The sequence below is a fragment of the Rousettus aegyptiacus genome, unplaced genomic scaffold, assembly GCF_014176215.1.
Source record: "Rousettus aegyptiacus isolate mRouAeg1 unplaced genomic scaffold, mRouAeg1.p scaffold_m13_p_3, whole genome shotgun sequence".
Lineage (NCBI taxonomy): Eukaryota > Metazoa > Chordata > Mammalia > Chiroptera > Pteropodidae > Rousettus > Rousettus aegyptiacus.
In genome coordinates this window covers 11144107-11167695 of record NW_023416306.1, presented here as the reverse complement: position 1 = coordinate 11167695, position 23589 = coordinate 11144107, and the positions used below count along the sequence as shown (strand labels likewise).

Genomic DNA, 23589 nt, shown 5'->3' with positions numbered 1-23589 from the left:
TTAATGTTCCAGTGCCAACCACAGAAGAGATTCTTCATATGGTTTCATTAAGCCAGAAAGATGAGTGACAGCGAAGGACAGCGGAGCCGTTTTGTTTGGACCCTAGTAACGTACGACAGGTAGAAAAACACAGCTCTTCCCCCCGTCTCCTTACCCATCGTTAAGCCACCTTGGAAACCACCAGTGTTTCTGACTACCGTTGTCACCAAGTTCTGGGTTTCTAAGAAATGAAAAAAGATGACAAATATTTTTAGAAAATGAGGCAGTCTCAAACTGGGGTTTTCCGAACTCTTTTTATGACAGAAAGGTCTTAAAAAAAATTTTTTTTTAAAACTGCCAATTGGTAAAACAGATAGAAGTGAAGCTGTTCTGGCTGAAGGAGAGAGGATGGACTCAACTGCCCGGATCTTTCGTCCCTTAGGTAGCGCCAGCAGGGGAGAAGAAGAGGCAAGAATGACAGGGGTAGGGATCGGGGACATTAATACATAAATCTGGGACCTGGATCTGCCACTTATTAGTTGTATGACTGTGATAGAACGTTTTCCCCTCTCTGAATCTCTATTCTTCTCCTCTGAAAAGTCAGATAATAATACAAGAATAATAATAATAATAATAATAACTGCCATGAACATAGCTTTAAGACTAAATGAGTCTACTGCCATGCTACCCTGAATAAGCCCGATCCCGTCTGATCTCGGAAGCTAAGCAGGGTCAGGCCTGGTTAGTACTTGGATGGGAGACCACCTAGGAAGACCAGGTGCTATAGGTGTAACAAATAAAATAAATAAATAAAGGATTGAAGCTGACATGGTCCTTGCAAGCTGTGAGGTCAACCAAGGGTTGCCTTGCCTAAAAATAAAAAATAAAAAACAAAAGACTAAACGAAATAGCATACATAAAAGAGCTTTATAAGTCGAAAATTACCTTAACAAATTGTGATCTTAATAAAGAAACCAGTGAACCTTTCCAAAAATGATTTGCTAAACTAGGAGAATTCAGTCAGCTACAAAGTCAGCAGTGACAGCCTCAAGAAATCTGAGGGTCTCTGAACCACATGCGGAAGTTCCTACACTCATTGTGAGAGTCTCCCCAGGTGGGGGAGCCTTCTGGAGGAGGGGCGAGAAGGTAAGCCAGGAGGCGGAATGCCCTCCGGTGGGACAAACAGAGTAGTGAGGCATAAGCAAACATAACCAGATTATGAAACCTGTTTGAGAGCCCGGCTATGTTCAGGAAACGTTTGACGTGGCTACAATTAACAAGACATTATTACAATAAGAAGAGAAACCACACAAGAATAAAATGGAACAGAAACAGTAAGTCATTCAGGTAGGTATTTTCACATGACCTTGGTCATCCCAGCCACATGTGAAAAGGAAGCTTTTACCTTTATTTTCATTTGTGGCTGAGTAGGTTTGGGAAAATTGCCAAGGTTCCATGACATTGTGTATGCCTAAAAGCCCGGATTTAATGCCAGGGCATAAATTGTATCAGAAACACAGGCTGAGGAAAGTACAAGCAGTTAAGCACAATGCTTTTCTCTGAGCTTCCTGGCAACCAAGGCAAGGATAGAAAAATGAAGGTTTACATGGTTCTCACCGCCAATAATAATCACAATTAATAATAATACTACACATTAGTTCATCAGGAGACACAAACGTTTTCCATGATCCTTTGTCTCAAATTTCTTGCAAGGGTCTTTATACAACACACACTGGGCAGCATAAGGGACAATATCTACCCCGATTCTTTTTATTGGCAACGCAGGGGCAATAAGCAGGGGCAAAACACAGCCCTGGTTCTATTAAGGCACATCCAGGGGGCCCGAGGACCACAGTCCAGGTTCCTGGCGACCCATCCCTGGCCCCCCACCTTTGACCAGGGCTCCCTCAACAGCCGCCATGTTAAGAATGGGCTGGAGGAGGTACGGGAGTGGTCATGGGAGCCATCCCAGAGACACCCAGGATTCAAAGCACTTACTTTGAGTGATATAGCCACAGGAAAGAGCCTTCGGGGCTAAAAGCAAGCGAGAAATAAAAACATATCATGTTACTTTTAATTCTGAGAAAGGCCATTTTCCACCATTATCACTGAAGCCCTTGGCTGAGTTGAGAGCCTGAGCTTTAGCTACTCAAAGGCTTCCACCTCCCTTTGAGAAATACACAATGATCTTAAGAGATCAAGAAGTTCCACTGCAGTCACTTCAGTATTACCCAGAATCGGGAGGTCTCTGGAAACTCTCAAGCCTTAGTAAAACAAAACAAAACAAAACAAAACAAAACAAAACAAAACAAAACAAAACAAAACAAAACTAAACTAAACTAAACTAAACAAACAAAACAAAACAAAACAAAACTACACTAAACAAAACAAAACAAAACACAAACGACAGCCCTTCTCATTGTCCAGGGTGGCTTCAACGAGGGAGAGAGGCTCCGCAGATGGGTCCCCTCCTGCCACGTCCTCAGCAACACCACGGCCCAGCCAGCCCTCACGCAAGATTAACCTTCTCCCAGAAAACTGAATGATGACTGCAGAGCCTAAGGCCGTGTCCGGCTCCGAGCTTCAGCGATGGCCGCGTTCCTCATCCAGAAACTCCGACCAGTACTTACCTTGCCGGGTTCTTATTAAAAGCTGGAGGGAGCACAGAGCCCAGTTCCCGGCACGTGCAAATACTCAATAACTAGAAACTGCTACCATCACCATCATCATCATCGTCGTCATCATCACCATCACCATCATTCTTTTATTATAACTTTTATGAAGTTTCCTCCAGTTCTAAAATTCTAAGATTTTTTTTTTCATCCAGCCGCAAATCAAACGCCGTCCTGGATGGCATTCTCTCAGGATGTTCTGCCAACGACAGTTCTATTTACTAACCAGTTGATACGTTCGATTTTAAAATCCTTTTCAGCTCAGCGCCACCCACCTGTCTAAGGTTAGTGCCCTCAGCTCACCTCAAACCATCACATGGCCAATTTGCAAGAGTGCAGAGGATCTGATGCCTTTTAAGCCTCTTGCAGATAATCAAGTAGATTCCTCACATTGAAGAATAATGTGGCCACAATCTGGGTGCCAAACTATAGCCCGGAAGAGCAGCCAGAATGTGCTCTGGCTGCCGGGCACAGAGAGAGTGCCCAGCACCGCAAAATGACCCTCTTTATGGGAGGCCAGTGCCAAGGTGCACATTTGGACCTTTGGCTCCCAATTATTTTAATTTTGTGAACTACCTGAAATATGGAAGCACAACTCTGACTGCAATTCGAAACACCAAATTTATCCAATCGAGTCTTCAGAGCTCTAAGGTTATCCACACCGGCATCTTAACTCAGGGCAGGATCTCTAAAGGGCACTTGTTCTTCTGCTGGGTTCTTCCAACTGCTAGAGCTCTTCCTCTGTCTGCCGAAATACCTTGTCCTAGCCTGCCTGCGCCCTGGAGCAGACGGTGATGGTGATGGTGATGGTGATGGTGATGGTGATGGTGATGGTGATGGTGATGGTGATGCTCATGATGGCAGGAACATTTATTGAGTGCTTATCAAGTCCCAGACATTGCCCCAACTACTTTATACACAATCACTTATTTAATCCTCCCAACAATCCTATGAAGCAGGTACTACTACTACCACCAGTTTTAAAGATAGGGAAATGAAGAGCAGAGTGACTGGGTAAGTTGCCCAAGGTCACAGAGGAGGTAAGGGGTGGCATAGGACCAGCCCTAGGCAGCCTGGCTCGAGACTCCAGTGAGGGTGTTTCCTCAACCTTCAAATACCTAAGGGAGGCTTGGGGTCTGTGCACCCAACTCTGAGTCATCTTTTCTTCAGACTAGGTACCCCTAGTTTTGTTCGATTCGAAAGACCTGGTTTGTAGACCCCTTTAACTTGGTAATACTCGTCTTGTTTTTTTCAAATGAGTTGTTCAGAATGAAACAGAATAACACTCCAGAAGCAGTTAGATCTATGCAGCACCCTGGGGAAAAATAGCTCCCAAATTCTGGAGCAATTCTCCCTCTATCGATGGACCTTAAGGTGCAGTTCCTTTTCTTAGTAGCCAAGGTGGTCCTATTGGCTCATCAGATCTTAGAATTTGAGATCCGAGAGACATTCAAACGTCAATCCAGGTCATCGTCATGAACTCGGGGGCTACTAACACACTTCGCCATGACAATACTAATGGTGCTGAGACAGCTCTCGCTGCTTGGACAAAGGCTGAGCTGTACCAGTGCCTCTTGAGTCAAAGGCATCATGTGTTTTTGTAGCTGCTCCTGGAGACTTCTTTCTGTCAGAAGCCTCTCCAGCTGGAATCTCCGAGGCATTGTGGTTTCCAAAAGCACAGAAGCAGCTCATATGTTTGGGGCGAATCCACTGATGAGTTTGAAAACTCAGAAATGTTTAATTCACTTTGCTGTCCAGAGTTAGAAACAAAAAAACAAAAAACAAAAAGTCTTAGCCAGGCACAAATGAATCACCAGCGACTCAAATGTATTTTGCAGCAAAATTCAGCAACTTGAGTTGCTCCTTTAAACTCTGCAAATATCTTAGGATTGCAAAAATCAGGGTGGATTTCTCATGGAATGTGTATCTGACATTTCTTAAGGTCATTGCCATATCTGGCCATATAAATAATTTAAAATTACATTTTTGGCTTAATATGACCTTACCGTTTCTGAATCTAGCCCGCCCAGAACTGGAAAGGTCAAAAAATTCAGACATTGGGAACATGGCAAGAAGGAAGATAATTTATTAGTACTCGGTGCTCTCATGCTTTTAAAGACAGTTCAGGAGTCAGGGACACGAGACGGGTGCAATCTCTTCTTTACAGTTTTAGTGAATCCCACTTTCCATTCAACCTGGTGACGTGGCTAAGAGTAGGTGGTTAGAGTAACTTTCATCAACATCACTTTGTCATGTTTCATAATTACCTGTTGATATATTCCCAAAACACAACAATCACAGTCGAGATAACCAGCATTGACAGAAGCACTTTTCCTTTGACATTCATTATTTTCTCCTGGGGAAAAAAAACAAACAAAGAGGGGGGGAAAAATTCAATAAATCCAGAGTGAGATACGTTTTTTAAGAAATGCTTCTACCTATAGCCTGTCTAAAAGGAAAAGGTTATGAATATTTTCACGAGCGCTAAGGAGGATCCTCTGCCTTGAATCGCATAGGGCTGCAATGGCAAATGAGCCCAATCTGATGAATTGACAGGGTTGTCTGCGTTGGGAGGGATGCTAAGGCCACTTTGGGGCTTGGAGGGAAAGTGTCTGGACAATCACAAGGTCCGCCATGGATGTGGGAGGGTGAGCAGGGAATGCGAGTGGTTCCCACGGCTACCAGCGGCCAGCATGCAGCTCACCCACCTCTCGGCCCTGACTTCAGGGACTTGCCCACTCTCCAGCCTTGCTTCTCTTGGTCCACTGACGATGCGCCCCATGCTCGGAGCGGGGAACCACTCGGCCCTTTACCATCTAGGCGTCCCCGCTTCCCACTCCCACAGCAAGCAAACGATCGGTGCCGAGTAGGCACACGAATATTTCTCAACTGCTGCATGAAATTGTGGTTGAGGCCGGAGGGGTGCTGGGTGCAGAATAGCAGCTTGGGAGAAGCACTTTAATTTGGGTGGTCGGGGGGAGGCCTCCCGGGGAGGCGACTAATGCTTCCCACGGTGCGAACACAGGATGGAAAGGGGGTGAAAAGCTCTGCAAGAAGGGATGAGAGAGAGTATTTCGGAACAGCATCTATGACAGGCCGGCGGGTGAAAGAGCTTCCTGTGGTTTGGAAGGGGGAAAAAAAGCAAAAGACCTAACCAAGAAGATAATAGTGAAGTTCCCTCACCTGCGTGGTTGCAATAAGGGTGTTTAGCGGGTGGGTGGGGCAGACGGAGCCTGGAAAGACCTGGGAAGGGAATGGCGGCACGAATCGCCTGACCCAACTTCATTCAGAGACCCCACTGGGTGCTGGAGGGTGCTGGGTAGTGCGGAATGGATGTGGGGACAAGGGCAGACTATTCTAATGACCGAAACGAGGGGCTGGCCTGTGATGAAAAGGTGGCCGAGGAGATGACGAGAAGCCAACGCATTCCTACACGTTGGAGAGAGAGCTGGTAAGATTCGGCTGGTAACTCAGACATGAGGGATTGGGGAGAAGGGAGATGCAGGGTTTCTGCCTGAGCAGGTGGGTGGCAGCGTTTCCTCAGACGGGCTGCGGGGGGCGAGAACCACGGGTTCCCTGTCAGACGCGTTCATTCCGAGGCGCGTGTGGACACCACCTGCATGGGGGTGACGAGCAGGCCGGCGGACGTTCAAGTCCGGGGCTCGTCAGAGAGACGGCGGGACGCACGCCTGGACGCCTAGGGAGGGGACGCAGAGAGAGAGAAAGGGAGCGAGAGCACCCCGGGCCGGAGCCGACACGTGGAGGAAGGACAGGGGTGGCAATGAGAAGGAGAGGCCTGGGAGGCAGAGGAGCCCGAGAGCGCGGACGCCTGGGGGCCACGCCGACACCGTGGCCGGCCGAGCCACTCATCGCACGTCACCGCCTGCGTGCGGTCACTCCCCATCGCGGCTCTGGCCCCCAGCGAGGCCACCTTTCCCCCCTCTGGCTCCTCTGTCGCTCTGTTCACTCTGCCAAGCATCTTCTCCGGGAGGTGGCTCACGTGAGAACAGCCACATGTACCTACAGGTTAGTCGGAGTTCCCCGAGGATGTCCCCTTCGACTCTGAGTCACCAGCGCCACATAGAGTAGACGAGGCCCTTCCTAAATGTTTGGTGCTGAATGATGTAAGTCGAGAGTGACACCCTTAGGGGACAGGTTACTTTCTAAGTCTTTTCGAAGAGGGTCTTAGGACGATTCCAGTCTTGGCTCTCCTGCGCTATCCCACCTTTCTCATAAATTCAGTTAAAGAAGAGAAAGAACAGGGTTATCAGCCATGACATCCAAGTCCCCCTAGCTTAGAAAGTTCCGTTTGTTTGGAAACAGAAAAACCAGGGCTAGACTCTGAGGTCGTAATTCAACCTCCAGCTTTCCGATTCGGATGTAACTGATAGGCGGTGTTCCATAGACCCCGAGAAGACGGGCCCCTTCGAGTACCCTGTGTTCCGGCACATCTGGCCTAGGGCTCATGGCAAAGTCACAACATGCGACTGCACGCGACTCGGCCCCACTGTTGGGAAAAGCTCCTTGAAGCTTACATCAGTAACACTGGCATCAAGTGCTAGGAAAAAAGCCTGTGTTTGGGAGCAGATACAAACACAAGATCTGGACTGAGAGCGTGGCCACCTCTCCATGCCGACGACGTCTTCGCTCCCAGAGGCGTGTGGATGTGCAACACATGGGCTCCGGGGTGAGGCGGGGATTTGAGTCCAGCTCTGACACACACACACACACGAAACTGGGTAACCCTGAACATGTGGCAGCCCCTCCGGCCATCAGCCAACATCTCCGAAAAGCTCGGAAAACCAAAAGCCTTTTTGTAATTCGACTGGTATCATGGCCCTAACTGACGTCAGGCTATTTATAATCTTTATCCCACTTAGTGAGACTGTTTAAACATTTCCTTGTATAAATATTGATGCATTTTATTTATTTGGTGCTGCGGCACTGAGGGTGTTACGTAATATATGATATATAATCCACGCTCAAATAATTCTGCATTCCAGCGTTATCTGGCTCTGGGGTTTCAGAAAAGGGATTGTGGGCCTGTAATGAATCATATTAAATTAGTTTCCCTGTCTTTAAAGTGGGGATAAAGATGGCCATGACCGCAAGAGATAATGTCCATAAAAAACTTAGCATTGTGCCCAGAGCCATGTAAACCTACAAAAAATGCTCGTTCTTATTTCTGGAATCCATACAACGGCTATTAGGAGAACCCAGTGAGATAGCACAGTGCCTGGTACTTAGCAGGAGCCCAAAACTTATTGGAGGAGAAGGAATGAGGGTTTTGGAAGAAGAACATGTTAAACAATGCAATGTAGAGAGATGCGAATTAGGGACTCTAAAGCGTTATCCATCTGTTCCATGCTGCAGCCTGAGAAAGAGCTCCTCGGAAGTGGGAAGAGACTTTGATTTCCTTTGATCAAAGCGGGCCACCCCCCTCCCCGCCCCCCCCCCCCCGCTACGACGCCTTGCCTGTGCTGAGAAGGTGACCGCACTGCCAGATGTGCGTCCCAGGCTTTATCAACCCCACCTGCTGAGGATCAAATGCAAAGTGTCGGTAACGCGAAACGGCGAAACACGCAAACTCTCGTGGTAAAGAACGCTGATGTCAGGGAGACCCGAAACGAGACATGGCTCCCAACGCCCTCTCCATGCAAGTGGCGGTGACTTTTACACTTGGAAATTAGCATCGGAGGCAACCCACGAAGCCCACTTCTTGCTAGACTTCACGGATTGCTTGAATCGGCTGACTCTTTGCTGTGGTGAGCTGTCTCCGTCGTTGGAGACTTAAAATTGGAAGCTGCCCATATAAGCCAATAGTACATCCTTCAGCAAAGCACTGGAAATGGGTGTAGACGTGCTTCCTGGAATTGGGAATGCACGTCTCCGGGGAAGGAAGGGTTGGCAGGGTGGCCAATGCAACTTTTAAAACATTTTTTTTTTCCTCTGGACAAAAATGAGACGTTTGGCAACCAATGTCGCCTAAAAGTCCTTCTCTTACGTGTTTGTCCCTCAGGATGTTCACCACTATAATTCCGAAGCTTGGTGGTTGACGAACTTAGTCATCGACTAGCAAACCTGGGGTTGCTTCTAGATGCCCCTTTTAAGGGGCAGAGCAAAGAATCAGGGCCCTCGAATATTAGGGCGGCCTCACGTGGGAGTCACCTGGACCCCACCGCTCCAAGGACTGTTCGCACTCAGCCACACCCAGTTACACCAGAGCCCTCCTGCCGCAGGACTTCAGATTTCTCTCGGAATCCATCCTACCTTCCACTCCCAGGACTCAGCCCCTGCATTGGCTCCCAAATGAAACCCGTTCAGATTGTTCTCAAAACCTGGAGGCGTTTCGGAGGGCAGGGTCCCGTGGTGAGCCCGTCATTTCTCCACCGACCCTCCTCCTTTTCCACTTCCAGGTCCCTGGTGTGTCAGACAGACTTCCATGTGGCTCACAAATTAATTCTTCCTTACCTAACCCCCAACCTGTTGCACATAGACCAACACATGCATGCACACGCGCGCGCACACGCACACACACACACACCCCTTCAGACTGGGCCAAATGTAGGTATGACTTCCAATCAGAAATCCTCTCCGAAAGGAATTCCAGCGGACCTTATTTTCCTCATGTCAGGGGAAAGGTGACGATCTCGGCTGAATAACAGAGCACTCAGAAGCCCTGGAAAAGCCATTATCTCCAAGAGCTGGAATCTGCAGGGGAAAAGCAGTGGCAGAGGAAACCAGACCTTCCGGCAGCTAAAGAAGCCTCCTCTGCCTGCGTTGGGCATGGGAGGAAGGTGTGGCTGATACTTGCGGCAGATGGGGTCCAACACAGGGCCCCGCTCCCACACAGGGCCCCGGCTCAGATATTGTCGACTGGGATCTTGAGTTTGTCTGGCCTTAATCTCCCTCATTGTCCCTGAAACAAGTCCTTTGGACTTAACGTTCCACAACAGGTGCACCTGATGTGACTCAGGATGAGAAATCCACTAAAAGGCTGGAAGTCTCATTCTATGAGGGCAGTTCACTTAACCACCAGGAGCAGCCACCAGCAGCAGTGGCTGAGGGATTTCCTGAAGTGATGATTAAGTGATAAGATTACTAACCAACAACCAACATGAGTAGAGCGAGAGGCCAACTTACCTAGAAGCTAATGAAGCCCAGCGTCCGACTGGGGTAGGGGGTGTTCTCCTTCCTGAGGTAATCACTCCAGCCTCTGTGCCTGGCTGCAGATAGGACTAAGGAACTGATCCCATTACCTGCACACTTACCTGGGCCTCAGTAACAACCTGTCACAGGTGGACCTTGCTTCCACTTTGATTGCAAAAAAGGCTGACTTATATACTTTTTTCTGTTTCAGGGTCAGGAATCATGTATACGGCCACCTGAACCCACACACCCCATCCCGCCCCACCCAGGCTCAAAGAGCTGAGTTCTCCAGCGCTTTGGCCAGAGCCACCTGAGCAAGAAACTGCCAAAAGACTTATAGATGTGGTGTCACCAATAAGCTGCGAAACTGAAAGAAACTTCTCTGAACTCTCAGTAATAAAAAAGTAGTCATTTCATTGCTAGAGGCAAAACTGACTTTTCTTTCTTTTGTCTCTGTTAAAAAAACGATCCTACAAAAATCATTGTCAGATAAAGAGGCAATCTGAAAGTATGCAGCCAAAATACGACAGGTGCATTAGACACCTGAGTATGACTAATCGCTTTTATACTATTTTCATATCATTCGGTTATGATATTGTTTTCGGGGTTTTGTCCTATTTTGAAGTATTTGTCGGTTCATGTTATTTGTTGTGATAGCTCTTCTCATATTCTAACGATGCACAGATTAGGAGTGCTGACCCCATCGGTTGAAAATCTGCATATCACCTTTGACTCCCCCAAATCTTCACTACTCATAGCCTACTGTCGATGGGAACCTCACGGATAACAGAAATGGCCAATTAACACATATTTGCATTATGTATTATATGCTGAATCCTTACCGTAAAGGAAGCAAGAGAAAAGAAAATGTTACTAAGAAAATCATAAGGAAAATACATCTACAGTAGTTATTGGGGGAAAATCCATGTATAAGAGGACCCAACAGTTCAAACCCATGTTGTTCAAGGTCAACTGTGTTTCCTTCCATGCCTAATACTGTATTCACAACTTTGCATTCTTTTTCTAAAGAGGGCCCCGAAAATTGAATAAACTTCAGGGCCTGCAACACTTGGATGCTCGCCAACACAACCAGGCCAGACCCTGGGTCGAACACTTTACCAGCAGTCTCTCAGGTTAAGCCCCGTGAAGTCACTCTAGAATTATCCCTATTGTACAGATATGAAAACGGAGGCTCAGAGAGGTGAAGTAACGTGCCCAATGCCGCACGGCACAAAGCGGCAGAGCAGGGTGTTGGCCTCCCGTGCCCACCGTTTTCATCACTCTGTTCTCAGGAAACACAAGGGCGCATCCACGGACTAAACACCCACTTCGGCTCCTCCGCCATTCTCAGGTGCCTCCTGCATGCCTGGGGCCCAGTCTCCCTCCCTCACTGCTTCTCACCATGGTCAGTGCTGCGGCCTGCGGAAACTTTGCTTTGGCGGAGGCTGAGATCACAGCGCTCTCTGGGAAGCGGGTGCTGGGGGTGCCTCCCAGGCCTCGCCCATGGCACGGGGCTGGTGCTCGGGGCGAGGAGGAAGAAGGCTGCTTGAGCCTAAAACCTCTCTAAATTGGTGGGCATTGCAGGGAAAAGCTCTCCATTGGAAAATAAAGTGGTGCAATTTATGGGAAAAAAAAAAAAAGGTGCATGGGAGGCTGGTTCCAGTTACGTTTTTCATTATGAAGGGTCAGGGTAAACACAGACGGAGGAAACTGAGAGGCAAGTCTCAGAGTTAACACAGGGCTACCTGCCGCTCCAGCCATCACAAACCGATGTTCTCCGCGGTACATCCCACTGTGCCTGTTCTTGAACCCCCTTCAGGAGACCTGAAACCTTAATCCGGCCAGCTTTGCCTTGCTGCCTGGCCCTGACATGATAGTGCAAGGGCTTTTCCAAAAGACACAAGGTAAGGTAAACGAAGAGTCGATACCGCCCCAAGAGGGTTCTGAATCCACCCACAAGGGAGCTGCCCTGGGCACCAAGACTAAGGCCCCTGCCCCTGCACTGTCACTCTGGATCCTTCAGAGAAAAGCCCAGGCCGTGGCCACACAGGCCAGAGCCCTGTGAGGTCCTGCCAGGAGGAGCAAAATAGAGCGGCACTTACAGCGAGGTCTCTGAGCCAGCATCCCACCAGCTCCCACTCCTAGATCCCATGCCAGGGAGAGAAGAACTTGGTATTCTTCCAGAAGTACTAAGAGGGACCAACAAGAGGTTGTGGGGGCGGGGGAAGTGAGGTTCCTCCCCCAGGTGGATTCACGCTGCAGCCAGCTCGCAATTCCCCGTGACCCCAACAAGGCAGAAATAAATCATTTCAACATTTCACATACCTCATCGTCTGCTTCTCTCCCCCCAGAGTAAAAGGCAAAACAACAAAGTTCCACTGAGCTCCGTTGGGCAGGAGGGGGCAGGGCTGAGAGGAAGGGAAGATGCTGCCGTCCAACCCCTGTCAAAAGAATAAACAGCTGTTTCAGGAAGGAGGGGGGTAGACGAATCCTGCAGCTGCCAGAGGCTTTGTTCCTTGCTGGCCCGGGGAAATGGGCTGTTTACCAGGCCCGTTGACTCAGACCTACATGCCAAGGTAGCACGCTTCTCTTTACGCGACCCTGACCGACCCGAGCGACACAGGTCCAAACTGGGCCCGTTGCTGGAGGAGGGAAGCCAGCACCCCGGAGAGGCTGCCCATGTCACCCACTCCTTGGCAAAAACGGGAACTGATCTCCACCTCGACAACCCCGGGAACAGCCGATGGAGAAGTTAAAAAATAATAATAATAAAAATAACAATTTCAAGGCAGAGGGGTGGATGGAGGAGGGAGTCCTCAAGACCCTCGTTGAAATGCTATCTAAACGTTCCCCTGAGTGAAGCCTGTCCTCTACATCCTTCAGGCTTTGTGAGCTGTTGTGTGGGAACACTATTTTTATGAAATGTTTTAAAACCTCCTGCAATGCAAACCAAGCTGCAAGAACTTTAAAAGTTCATAAAGCCTAGCCCCACTCTTTGGCTGAATAATGCTTAACCCTTCCCACACCCACTTCCTGCTCCGAAAATAGAATTTTCAAGCTGGGAGGAGATCTTAGAGCAGTGCGTTTTCAAGCATCAAAAAACAGCTAAAACTTTTTCAAAAAACACATGATGTCATTCTCAGAGCTTCAGTACGTGAAACAGAGGACATCCAAAGCTTTGGCTGAAGCAAAGAAACGAAACTCGAAGCCCCGTCACTCGACCCCTCCCAAATGGCCCCAGACGCCTCCCAGAAATAGCACCTGGAAACCCCAGAGGAAGGAGAAGGGACCAAAACCTGACAGAGAGAAGCCAAGGATTGCCCCCCACGCCGAAGGGCTGTTGAATCCAGCCCCTTCCTCCTGTTTGCCGAAGGGAATTCCACAGCCTCCTCTTCGGGGGGCACGAGCTAGCTGACCACAATCCTCGGGGTCTGGAAGTTCTTCCTGACACCTTGCTTACATCCTTCCCGCTGGGATCTACCGAAGCTGAACAAACGCACACCTCACAGCATACCCCAGAGCAGATCCATGGTGATCTAGCATGGGAGGGATTTTACACACAGCAGTGAGAATGCACCAACCGCAACTACTAACTAACATCGACAGGATGAGTTTCACACACACAGTACTGAGTGAAAGAAGATTTGAACAATTTCATTTATTCACGTTCAAAAACAGGCGACCCCCATCTGTGGTGCTAGAAGCCAGGCTGGGGGTGGTAGAGAAAAGGAGGGGGCCCGGGGGCCCTGAGGGGCTGGTCACGTTGTTCCCTGAGCCGAGTAGTACGTGTCCACTTGTTGAAAACCCATCACGAAATGTGCCTTTTCCATGTGTATGTTAAGAGTGAAAACAACCAGACCCCTTCCAGCTGGAAGCCGCCTTCTCTTGGCTGCTCTGTCTTCCCCTGACACTGGCTCGAGGGCCTCAGGACCGTGGACAGCCATGACTGTTCCTTTTCTTGAGGTTCCCTGCCCCAATACCAAGCACCACCGAGCACCTCACTAGGGGTTCGGGGAAGACGTGTTGCATTAAATACCCCAGGAATCTGGACCCATGGTCAATGGGGAGAGGAAAGATAAGAGTTTGAAAGCTAAGGAGCTGCACTGAGATAAACTGGTCCTTTGGACAAGCAAGCATCAATCAGGGGTCACAGGCGCTCCACACTTTACAGTTCACGAAGCAGCCTCTCCTTTATGTTAGCAATCTTCAGGGTCACTCACAGGTGGTCATGGAAAAGAGGAGGCTCTGGAAGCCTCAGTGACTTGCTCAAGGTCGCCCGCTGGCAGGTCCAGTGCTGTTCTTCCTCCTTCCCCGCCCCCCCCAACCCCAACAGCTGCCTCTGGAGGACACTCTGAAGGTCAGTGGAATTAGAGGCTCCAGGCTGGTTAACCACAGCCCAAGAGAGCATGCAAAACTGGAAGGCAGAAACTTCAACGTCTAGAGTATCCAGGATGATCTTCCTCCTTCCCTGACACACGCTCATGCTCAGATTCTCAAAACAAAGAAGCGCACAATTGCATCATTCCTTAACCGAGAGGCAGAGAACCATAGCAAATGAGCCTCCTCGGGCCAGGTAGCGCCGCGGATCGAAGGAGGCCAGAGGCGGTCCGGTGCCCAGCCAGGGTGACTAATCTCATCATTCGATGGTCACTGAGGTCTCTAACAGTCCATGTTTCTATCAGATAGTGGCCAGCAGTCAATACCTGTCCAACGGCCACATCCCAAAAGTCAGAGGACTACAGGGCCTGGGTTTGGCTTAGGTGACAGCAGGCTGGGTGTGGGGCGCCCTGGCTTGGCGTTCCAGATCACTTCCTGCTAGGAGAAAGTAACCTCGAGATCCCTACCCTGCTTATCTCTGTGAAGGTATGAGGATTAGCTGTTCTTGGGAGGGAAGACAGGCTGTCACTGTTTCGTCCTAAATGCATTTACAGTAGCCACAAGAGGTATGCTCGCAGATGCTTGCGTGATAGAGCAATTGGGTTGGTTTTGGGGATAGTCATCATCCCCAGCTCTCGAGGTGGATGAGCGGCTGGCTGTAGAGCGTGGTGGGTATAAGCATACACTCAGGCGCCAGGCTGGCTGGGTTTGAGTCCCAGCCCCACGGGACCCTCACACCTCCTACAATTTTCCACGCTCTGCTCCGAGCCGGTCCCCGGGTTTCTGGTTCGCGTTGGAGACTAGATGGTGTTGCCACTGACTGGAAAATGGATGGGAAGGGGTCAGGAGGGTGGGGGCAGCTGAGTTTCCTTTCTCCATGTGTCGATGTGTCGATGTGTCGAGTCTGAAGAAACTGCCAGAGCCAGCCCGGCAACTGTGTCCTTGCCGGAAGGCCTGGGCGGAGGCCGGTTCGGGAATTGCCAGCAACTGAGGTGTTCCAGGCAAGAGAGGGCAGGTCTGCGGTGTGCTGACAGAGGGCAAGATGGAGCATTCTCAATGGGCACTGCCCCGAAACCTGAGGGAGGGCCACGGCCGAGAGAGCCAGGAGAACCAGGAACAAAAGAGAAAATGGCACAGGCTCCTGAGCCGGACGTGGGGCTGCGAGGCGGAGGTGGGAAGGCAGCACTCGCCGTGCAGACTAGAGTCTCAGCTCGCCGCCCGCCTCGGCTGACCACCTCTGGCCTCGCTTGCCTCGGCCAGACAGGAGGCCCGCACGAGGGTGCAGCTGTCTGGGAACCCCAAGGCATGCCAGGCAAACAGAGGTGTGGCCACACACGGAGGTTCCGCTCCCAGCCTGCCACTGACTCCAGGCAGCTCCCTGCGACACTTGGCTGACTCTCACCTCACCCCGCTCTGTCAGGCGGCCAGGTCGGGCGTGCGTCTCTCACGCTGCATTGTATCCCAGTTCTGGGGGGCACGGTAGCCCTCATACCCAGCTACAGACTCCAGGCGAAGACACCCCTTCATAGGAGCGGTTGGCGCTTTCAAAGCCGCCAGCCGAAAGGTGTGCCTAATCCCAGGCTTATCTGAATAATGTCAGAACTGCTGACGATTCTGAGGAAGCCTTATCTTCCCTCGCACGGTGGGAGGCCCTGGAACCAGCCAGGGGCACTTCATGGGGGGAGGAGTGAAAGTTTACAGGCTGCTTCCTGCACCCCGTCCCAGAGGCAGATGCCAGCTCCCAGGGGGCCAGCTCCCCCAGGCCAAGCCTTGTTGCTCCCATGTGCTCCTCTGGCTGGCTGATGACCCAGTCTTCTGGGTGACATGGAGGAAAACGAGTCCCCCACCTCCGCAGGAGTTCAAGTCCCTCGGGCTTTTACACCAGGGGTAACCTGTCAACGCGCCCCCTGTCCCACTAGCCCGGCCTCCCTCCCAGGCGTGGCCATCATCCCACTCACGGCATCCATGCCAAGCACACTGCTGCTTAAAGCCTCCTAAGCGACGAGGGACTCACCATCGCCTGGGCCTCCTGCCTCATCTCTGGACTATTCCGACTGTAAAACATTCTCGTCAGTGCGGAGCTGAGCTTGGCTTCCCAGACTGTCTCTCATAGGAAAGGCTACCATTCATCATTCACAAAAAGGTCATCTCACTCGACCCTTATCCGAGGGTAAATAACAGGGACCAGATTACAGGGTGTAGAGCAGCCCTGCAGCCCTGCTGGGATTATAGCAGAGCCAGGGACAAGGTCCCACCCGCCAGCCCAGGGACAAGTGGCAGAGGTGGCAACCCACTGGATCCATCCACGGTTAGGGGACTGGCTGATGCGTGCGGTGGCCCAGAAAGTCAGGGAGCGGGGGACGTGGTTAAAGGCAATGAGAGACTCGTGATTTAACTGGCTGATGGAAGGGAGGGAGGGAGGCAGGGCTCACAGTATCCCTGTAAACGTGGGTTCTCCTATTATCCGCATTTTACAGCGAAGGAAACCGAGGCTCAGAGAATTGATCTCTCTTGCCCACGCTCAGACAGCTAAGGTCAGAGCCAGAACTAACCCGAGACCGGCTGGCACAAAAACTTAGCCACTGCATGGTACGCTTTCAGCCGGAAGCCGTTTCACACTCTCTGACCCTTTATCAGGCTTCTCTTCTGCACCTTTTATCACTACCACATAATAAATCTCATCTCCCATTCCAGACAACGAACTCCCGAAGAGCAAAAATCTGTAGCTTATATAATAATAGTAGTAGTAGTAGTAGTGGTCACAGCAGCAGCAAATGCTATTGTTCATTGAATGCTTACAACACACTAGGCTGTGTTCTAGGCAGTTTTACTTTCGTTCTTCGACTCTCACTAAACTTTGTAAGGTAGATGCTCAAATCATCCCCATTTTACAGATGAGAAAGCGTCTCAGTTTGAGCTGAAATTCAGCTCCTGACATTAACATTTTAATAACTGTAGTTCGATATGACTCATTTCCTCTCTAATCCTATTTATTTTATTGTTTTCATTTTGAAACATTCTCAGAAGGGGTCTGTAGGCTTCCTCAGATGCCAGAGTCCACAGCGTGATAAAGGTTAGGGACCTCTGTGGAGGCAGGTGGCAGGGTTCCAGAGGCAGAACTGTCGTCTGTCTATGCCACAGAACCAAGAGTTCCTGTCCCCTTTTTGCAAGGGTGGGGAGTGATTAATTGCTACTTTAGCCCACCCACACATCATAAATACATAAATATCATAAATACTTTGACTTTAGCAGCGTGAGCCCATGTATAACATTTACCATAATACATAAATCACTTGTTTCCCCAATTAAAACATAATTTTTAGCCTCCAGCGTGCTAATTAGAAAATCATCAGTCATTGGTCACAAATTGGGATAACAGGAGGGCTTGCGGCAGCTGCCTCTGGATATGATGCTGGCTGGCCCCCACCCCAGATTCTGCATTCTCGAGAGCAGATTGGCTGACCCCCTCCCCCCCCAGGCCGGCTTTCTTAGCATCTGCGCACTGGCTCAGTCCAGGTAGTGCTCACGCAGTATCCCTTACTGTATACACTGAAGTTTTATAAGGTAAATTCCAGGCACCCAAACAGATACACAGAACCACAAACCAGGCAGAGCCCTCTGGATTTTAGACAACCTGGCCTGTGGTAGGACTCGGTGATAAGGGAGCCAGGGCCAGTGCTCCCTGTCCGGACCAGATAGCTGCACTCCTTGCCAGCTGGCTAGTGCCGAGGGCGGGGCCTCAGGACACCCAGGTACCAGTGCTGGCACTGCCCTGATGGGCTGTATGACCTTCCGTAAGCTGTTGACTATCTGAGCCTCGGCTTTCTTACCTTTCAATATGGGGCTGTACCAGATCCCAGTCTTGTTGGTAAATGATCACAAAGCACCCACTATGTGCCTGACACCATGGGGAATGCAGAAATTACACAAGCTCTCTAAGGAGCTAACGTCCTAGTCGGGGAGGCTGGCCTGGAAGCAATGAACTCTCACACACAACAGAGAGAAGTGAATGTGAGTGGGGATGGATGGAAGCCCCATGTCATGTCCTAGGGCCACAAAGGAGGGAGTCAGTCATCCTGCGTGGCGCTGCACAGCCAGGCTTCGAAGAAGAACGGGCTGTGTTTGAACCGAGCCTCGGAGGATGAGTAGGAGTCCTGTAGGTGGGGAGGGGCCTTCCAGGACAGAAAGACGAGCACCTGCAATGCAGGGTGCTGGAATGGAGAGCGCCCCACAGAGCCCAGCGTGGACCGAGGAGCTGGGGGCCCCAGTCCCGGCCCTTCCCCACACTCACTGCTTGGGAGCCCATCAGGAAGAGTCCTGGGAACCTGAATTTTTAACAAGCTCCCTAAGTGATTCTGACATGCAGGCAGCAGGTGCTTTGTGTTGAGGGAAAAAGTGAATGCATGAATACAAAAAATGAACTTGACCTCAGGCAAGTCCCTCCCTCACAAGATGCCCACCCTTCTTTAAAGGTGCTGGATCAGCCCGGTGCTTTTCAGACCATGTTCTGGAGGACCCCAGAATCTCCCCAAATCTCCCCCAAGGCCCCTCAGAGAGGAGATGGGGAGGTTGAGAATGTGTTTCTGAGCCCCTGAGCCACCCCGTGATCCATCCTCTCTCCTTTTATCCGCTTGTATTACGTACTGTCCTTCCATCCGCTGTTTAGCTTGTAGTGAAGTTTCCCTGGCTACAAAGAACTTTAAAACCACTGACCTGGATGACCCCTCAAGAATCCCTAAGGAGAAATTTTTAAATTCCTTGAAGGCAGGAAGCTATTTTTAGTGACCAGCACATGAGGCTGTTTACCAGAAGCTAGTTATTTATTCTATCATCACAGTTTAAAATATTGTGCTGTGGTCCAGAAAGCAAGGGGTGGAGAAAGGAAACGTGGCACCGCAATGCAGTGGAATATCATGCAACCTTTAAAGAACAGTGTTTTTAAAGAACAGTTAATCAAATGGAAAATGAGGTGAGAACGTCACACATGAAATTGTACATAGACTATGATCTCGACTATGGGTATTCTACAGTGGAATTACTGGACATGTATGATGGTTCCTCAAACAATTAAACATGCAATCACCACGTGATCCAGCAGTCCTGCTTCTGAGTATATTTCCAAAAGAATCCAAAGGAGAAACTGAAAAAGGTATTCGTACACCGAGGTCCAAGCAGCATTATTTGCGAGAGCCAAAAAGGTGGAAATAACTCAAATGTCCACTGACGAATCAATGGATAAACAAAATGTCATATATACAGTCAACAGAATATTATTCAGCCTTGAAAAGGAAATTCTGACACATACTACGATGCGGAAGAATCTCAAAGACATTATGTGAAATGAAATAAGCCAGGCATGAACGGACAAATATTATAGGATTCGACTGAGATGAGTCACCTCGAGCAGTCAAATTCAGAGACTGAAATAAGCCATACACAAAAGGACAAAATATATGATTCGACTGAGTCACCCAAAGTAGTCAAATAATTCATAGAGACTGAAAAGTGTTGAAATGGTGAAGTTTATGTCATATATATTTTACCACACCCACACACACACAGATACTGTCCAGAACTGGTCACGTGGTAATGGCAGTGGATTCTGAACCATGAGATCGCGGTGGTGATCGCTTTATTCTTTCTCCTCTGCATTTTCCAAATGTTCTACAATGAGAATATAGTACTTTTACGACCAGAGGAAAAAGCTATTTAATTAAATAAATCCGGGGGTTCTCAGGCACTTTCCAGAAATGTTATCTTTTATGTAAACATAAGCAATACTTTCTATACTTAATTAATAAAAGGAGCCAAGTTCAAGGATGCCAACTAAAGTATACAGCAAACAGCTTGGTCAAAATAGATGACAGGCAGCGTGTTCCTGCTAAGACCAGTTGTTCTTGTCTATATTTAAATATATTTCAGATAAAAATGAAACCAAAATAAATTCTCTACTGAGCCTCCCAAGAAGCTATGTGGCTTGGAAAAGCTCAAACGCAAGCTAAAGAGACAAAGAGAACAACAGAAAAGTGAGGAACAGCCAAAGTCTTTTTAGGACATTAACTCACTGAAGCTGGGAAAGTGACTTTGTCAGTGAATTCCTATCCTTTGGTTCCTGGAAAATCTTCTTGTGTAGAATGGCCATTTGTATTTATGGCAAATCCATTTCCTCCCAACCCTACCTCCAACCCAGATAAACGTAGAACAAATATTTAAAGGATATTGGTTTAAAGGGCAGCCAGTGTGTCTGCCTGCCAGGTTGCTCTCTGTCCTAAGCCACATGGAGCCACTGTTCCTGGCTCCTGGGCCCTCAGCTCAGGGCTGGCTCAAGGGCAGACAGACTGGATGGTAGCTTCCAGGATGAGGATGCTGTGGCCACCCCCAAGCATGGCCCCACACTGGCTATGTGACCTCCTCAGGCAGCGTCCTGCAGTGCTGCAGTGTCCTTACCGGAGGAATGAGGAGAAGGGCATGCACCTCGCAGGGTCATCGTGAGGGTTAAATGGTGCTGCCCGGGGAAAAGTGTCTAGTGAGATGTTGGACGCATAGTAGGTGCTCGTAGCCTCCCCTCTTTATTTCCTAGAAGTTCACTATTCAAGAGTCATGTATGTGTCTTTTCTTTTTTTAATTTAGGCATATTAGTTGGCATAAAATCTTATATTGGTCATTTTAGGTTATAATATAGCGATTCCACATTTGTACACCTTACAATGTGATCACTCCACTAATTCTAGTAATCACCTGTCACCACGCAAACTTATCCCAATATTATTGACTATACTCCGCTCCCCTTTTCACCCATCCCTCCCTCCCTGCCTCCCGCTAATCATCCCTTGGTCTCTGTTTCTATGAGCCTGTTTACAGTCCACATATAAGTGAAACGATACTGTGTTTGTCTTTTTTCTGTCTGACTTACTTCACTTAGCATAATACCCTCTAGATCTATCCATGTTGTCACAAATGGCAAGATTTCATTCTTTTTATTACGGCATAATATTCCATTGTATAAGTATTCCACATTTTCTTTATCTAATCGTCTATTGATGGGCACTTAGGTTCCTGCCATATCTTGATTATTGTAAATAATCCTGCAAAGAACACAGGGGTGCATTTTTCTTTTTAAATTAGTATTTTCGTTTTCTTTGGATAAATAACCCAGAAGTGGAATTGCTGGGTTGGATGGTACATCCATTTTTAGTTTTTTTCAGGAATCTCCATACCGTTTACCACTGGGGCTATACCGGTCCATAAGATTCAAGTGTGTCTTGGGAGGCGTGCAAGAGGGTTTTGGAGGGTCCCAAGCATAGTTAAAGCTGAGTGTCAGATTATAGGAATACGGTCAAACAGTGGGGCAGCGAGAGAAACTTTCGGACCTGGGGCTCTGGGACGACTCTGAGGGAGGCAGGGGAGCGAGGCCCAGCAGCCCTACTGCCCAGGCTCCGGCTCACGCAGTGATTGGCAGGCACGGGGCCCTCTCACAGGAAGTCCGAATGAGATCCAAGAGCAGAAATGTGGGCTCCATGTCACAGAGGAAGAAACAGGGGCTCGAAGAGGCTAACTCTTACTCAAGGTCACTCAGTTAGGAAACAGCCAGGTTCAGGGTTTTGTAAAACTCTCTGGGCCAGGGGTGGGGAGATGATGTCCCAGTAATTCCAGCTCTGTCACCAACTCCTTTGTTTAGTTACTTGTTTACCTCCTGCCTCTTCTCTTAAAACAAAACAAAACAAAAACAAAAAAAACCAAAAACAAACAAACAAAAAAACAACACTTTAAAGAAAGGGGGCTGGGAGAAGAAAGATTCCTTGAGGCACTAAATTAGATAGGTTTCTAATCCCTTTGGTTTTCTCATCTATAAAATGAGGCATTTCCTGCCTCAAGACCTTTGCGCATGCTCTTGCCTCTGCCTGGGCCGGCTTTCCGGACCCTCTCACATCCACTGGCCCTCCTCCCGTGCCTCGGGTTTCAGGCACGGTGTCCCTTCCTAAGGGACACCTGCTTCTCCTCGGTGGCAGCCTCTTACTTTCCTTCGGGGCACTGACAGCTATCCGGAGCCATACATGTGACTATGTGGATTTAGTGCATGGTGTTTGTTGTATGTTGATTCAGTATGAGTTCTCAGGGCCCTGCCGGAGGCCAGCCCTGTGGTCTTAAGGACCCCGCTGACCTCCGCCCTGTTCTCGGGTTCTCATCTACACAACATGGGGAGAAAGCGTGGGGCACCTATTAGATTTCTGCCAGCTTACACATTCTATGATTCTGTCATCTCAAAAACAACAACGATAACAACAACAACAACGAAACGCAAAAACCAAAAGAACAGAAAACAAATCAAACCCAAACCACTGTGATTCCAGCATGCTCCATGAGCTGGAACACGTTCTTACATTCTCGGGGCCTCAGTTTCCCTACTTACAAAACAAGCCTTGGGCACAACCTCCTAGGCCCTTTCTACCTCCACCGACTATAATTCCCGTGAGGAGGGCTCCACCCTCCCCTTACCCTTCACCATGAGCTCTACCTCAGCTCAGGCACACAAACAGGAAACGTGACATCCAGGGGCAGAGCAGCAGCTAGTTTCTCTGCAGCACTAGCGGCCAATGGGCGAACGAGGAGCTAAAGCCAGGAGTCCATGCCCAAGACTTTTCTAAATAGCGTGGGGGGAGGGCACTGTCGGTGTCTGGCTGGGCCTCTCATGCCACGCCATGCCAGTGTCTTCACAGGGGACCCCACGGCGCAGAATCAGCATATTGGAAGTCTCAGGGGTATGTCCTCTTGCGACTGTGACTCTGATGCTTGAAAATGGTAAAACCCCAAGGTTGAGCCGAAGGTGGGGGGCAGGATTCCGGAGCTCCATCCAAGCCCATGCGATCCGACGGAAGGCCCCACCCCTCCCCGGGCCCGCGCTGCCCCATCTGTCGAGAGAGGGGGCTACATTCAGGGCTGCGCCAGCTCCCCGCTCACTCTGTTTTCTCTCTGAGGACGGTGTGGTGCCACGATGCAGGGCACTGTCTCCTTGCCTGTGCCTAAGTCCCTCATCTCCTCTTTCACCGAGTAGCCCTGGGAAATTTCTTCATACTTCTGTGCCTCGGTTTCCTCCTCTGTGACAGTAGGGTTTCTGGATAACAAACAGGCAGGGCTCCTGTAAAGCTCCCGAAATAGCGTCTCGAGTGAGTGAATGCCCAGTAAGCGTGAGCTGTGACTGTTTTATGATAAGCCTGCTTCCTACATCGTGTTCCTGTCCCAGTCTGCCCACCCGTAGAAGGGCAAGCAGAGTTCACAGAGCCCTGCCGGCCCTGTAGGCCGTCCCTCAGAGAAAGCACATCTGAACCTCTGAATCTTGTTTGAGACAAGCGTGGCAAGAAACAGAAACCGTAGGGGAAAAAGGCAGAAAATCCTGATACGTCCTCAAAGCCGA

The 23589-nt window shown here is 49.4% G+C and overlaps 1 protein-coding gene and 1 pseudogene across 3 annotated transcripts in view; one reads left to right on the top strand and one right to left on the bottom strand.

Annotated features, from left to right (window-relative positions):
- Nucleotides 1–23589, bottom strand: part of GGTA1 (glycoprotein alpha-galactosyltransferase 1 (inactive)) — a 42305-nt gene that overhangs the window by 7468 nt on the left and 11248 nt on the right. The window contains exons 1-5 of one of the 3 annotated variants that reach the window (XM_016155941.2): nt 15580–17609; nt 12126–12241; nt 4919–5007; nt 1978–2013; nt 155–220 (exon numbers count right to left, since the gene is read on the bottom strand). In XM_016155941.2, the coding sequence (XP_016011427.2) occupies nt 155–220; nt 1978–2013; nt 4919–4998 (182 nt within the window). In that variant the 5' untranslated portion in view covers nt 4999–5007; nt 12126–12241; nt 15580–17609. Of the gene's footprint in view, nt 1–154; nt 221–1977; nt 2014–4918; nt 5008–12125; nt 12242–15579; nt 17610–23589 lie in introns of those variants that run through there. The other 2 variants (XM_016155940.2, XM_016155942.2) reach the window with 2 other exon arrangements.
- LOC118601472 lies at nt 651–769 on the top strand (annotated as a pseudogene).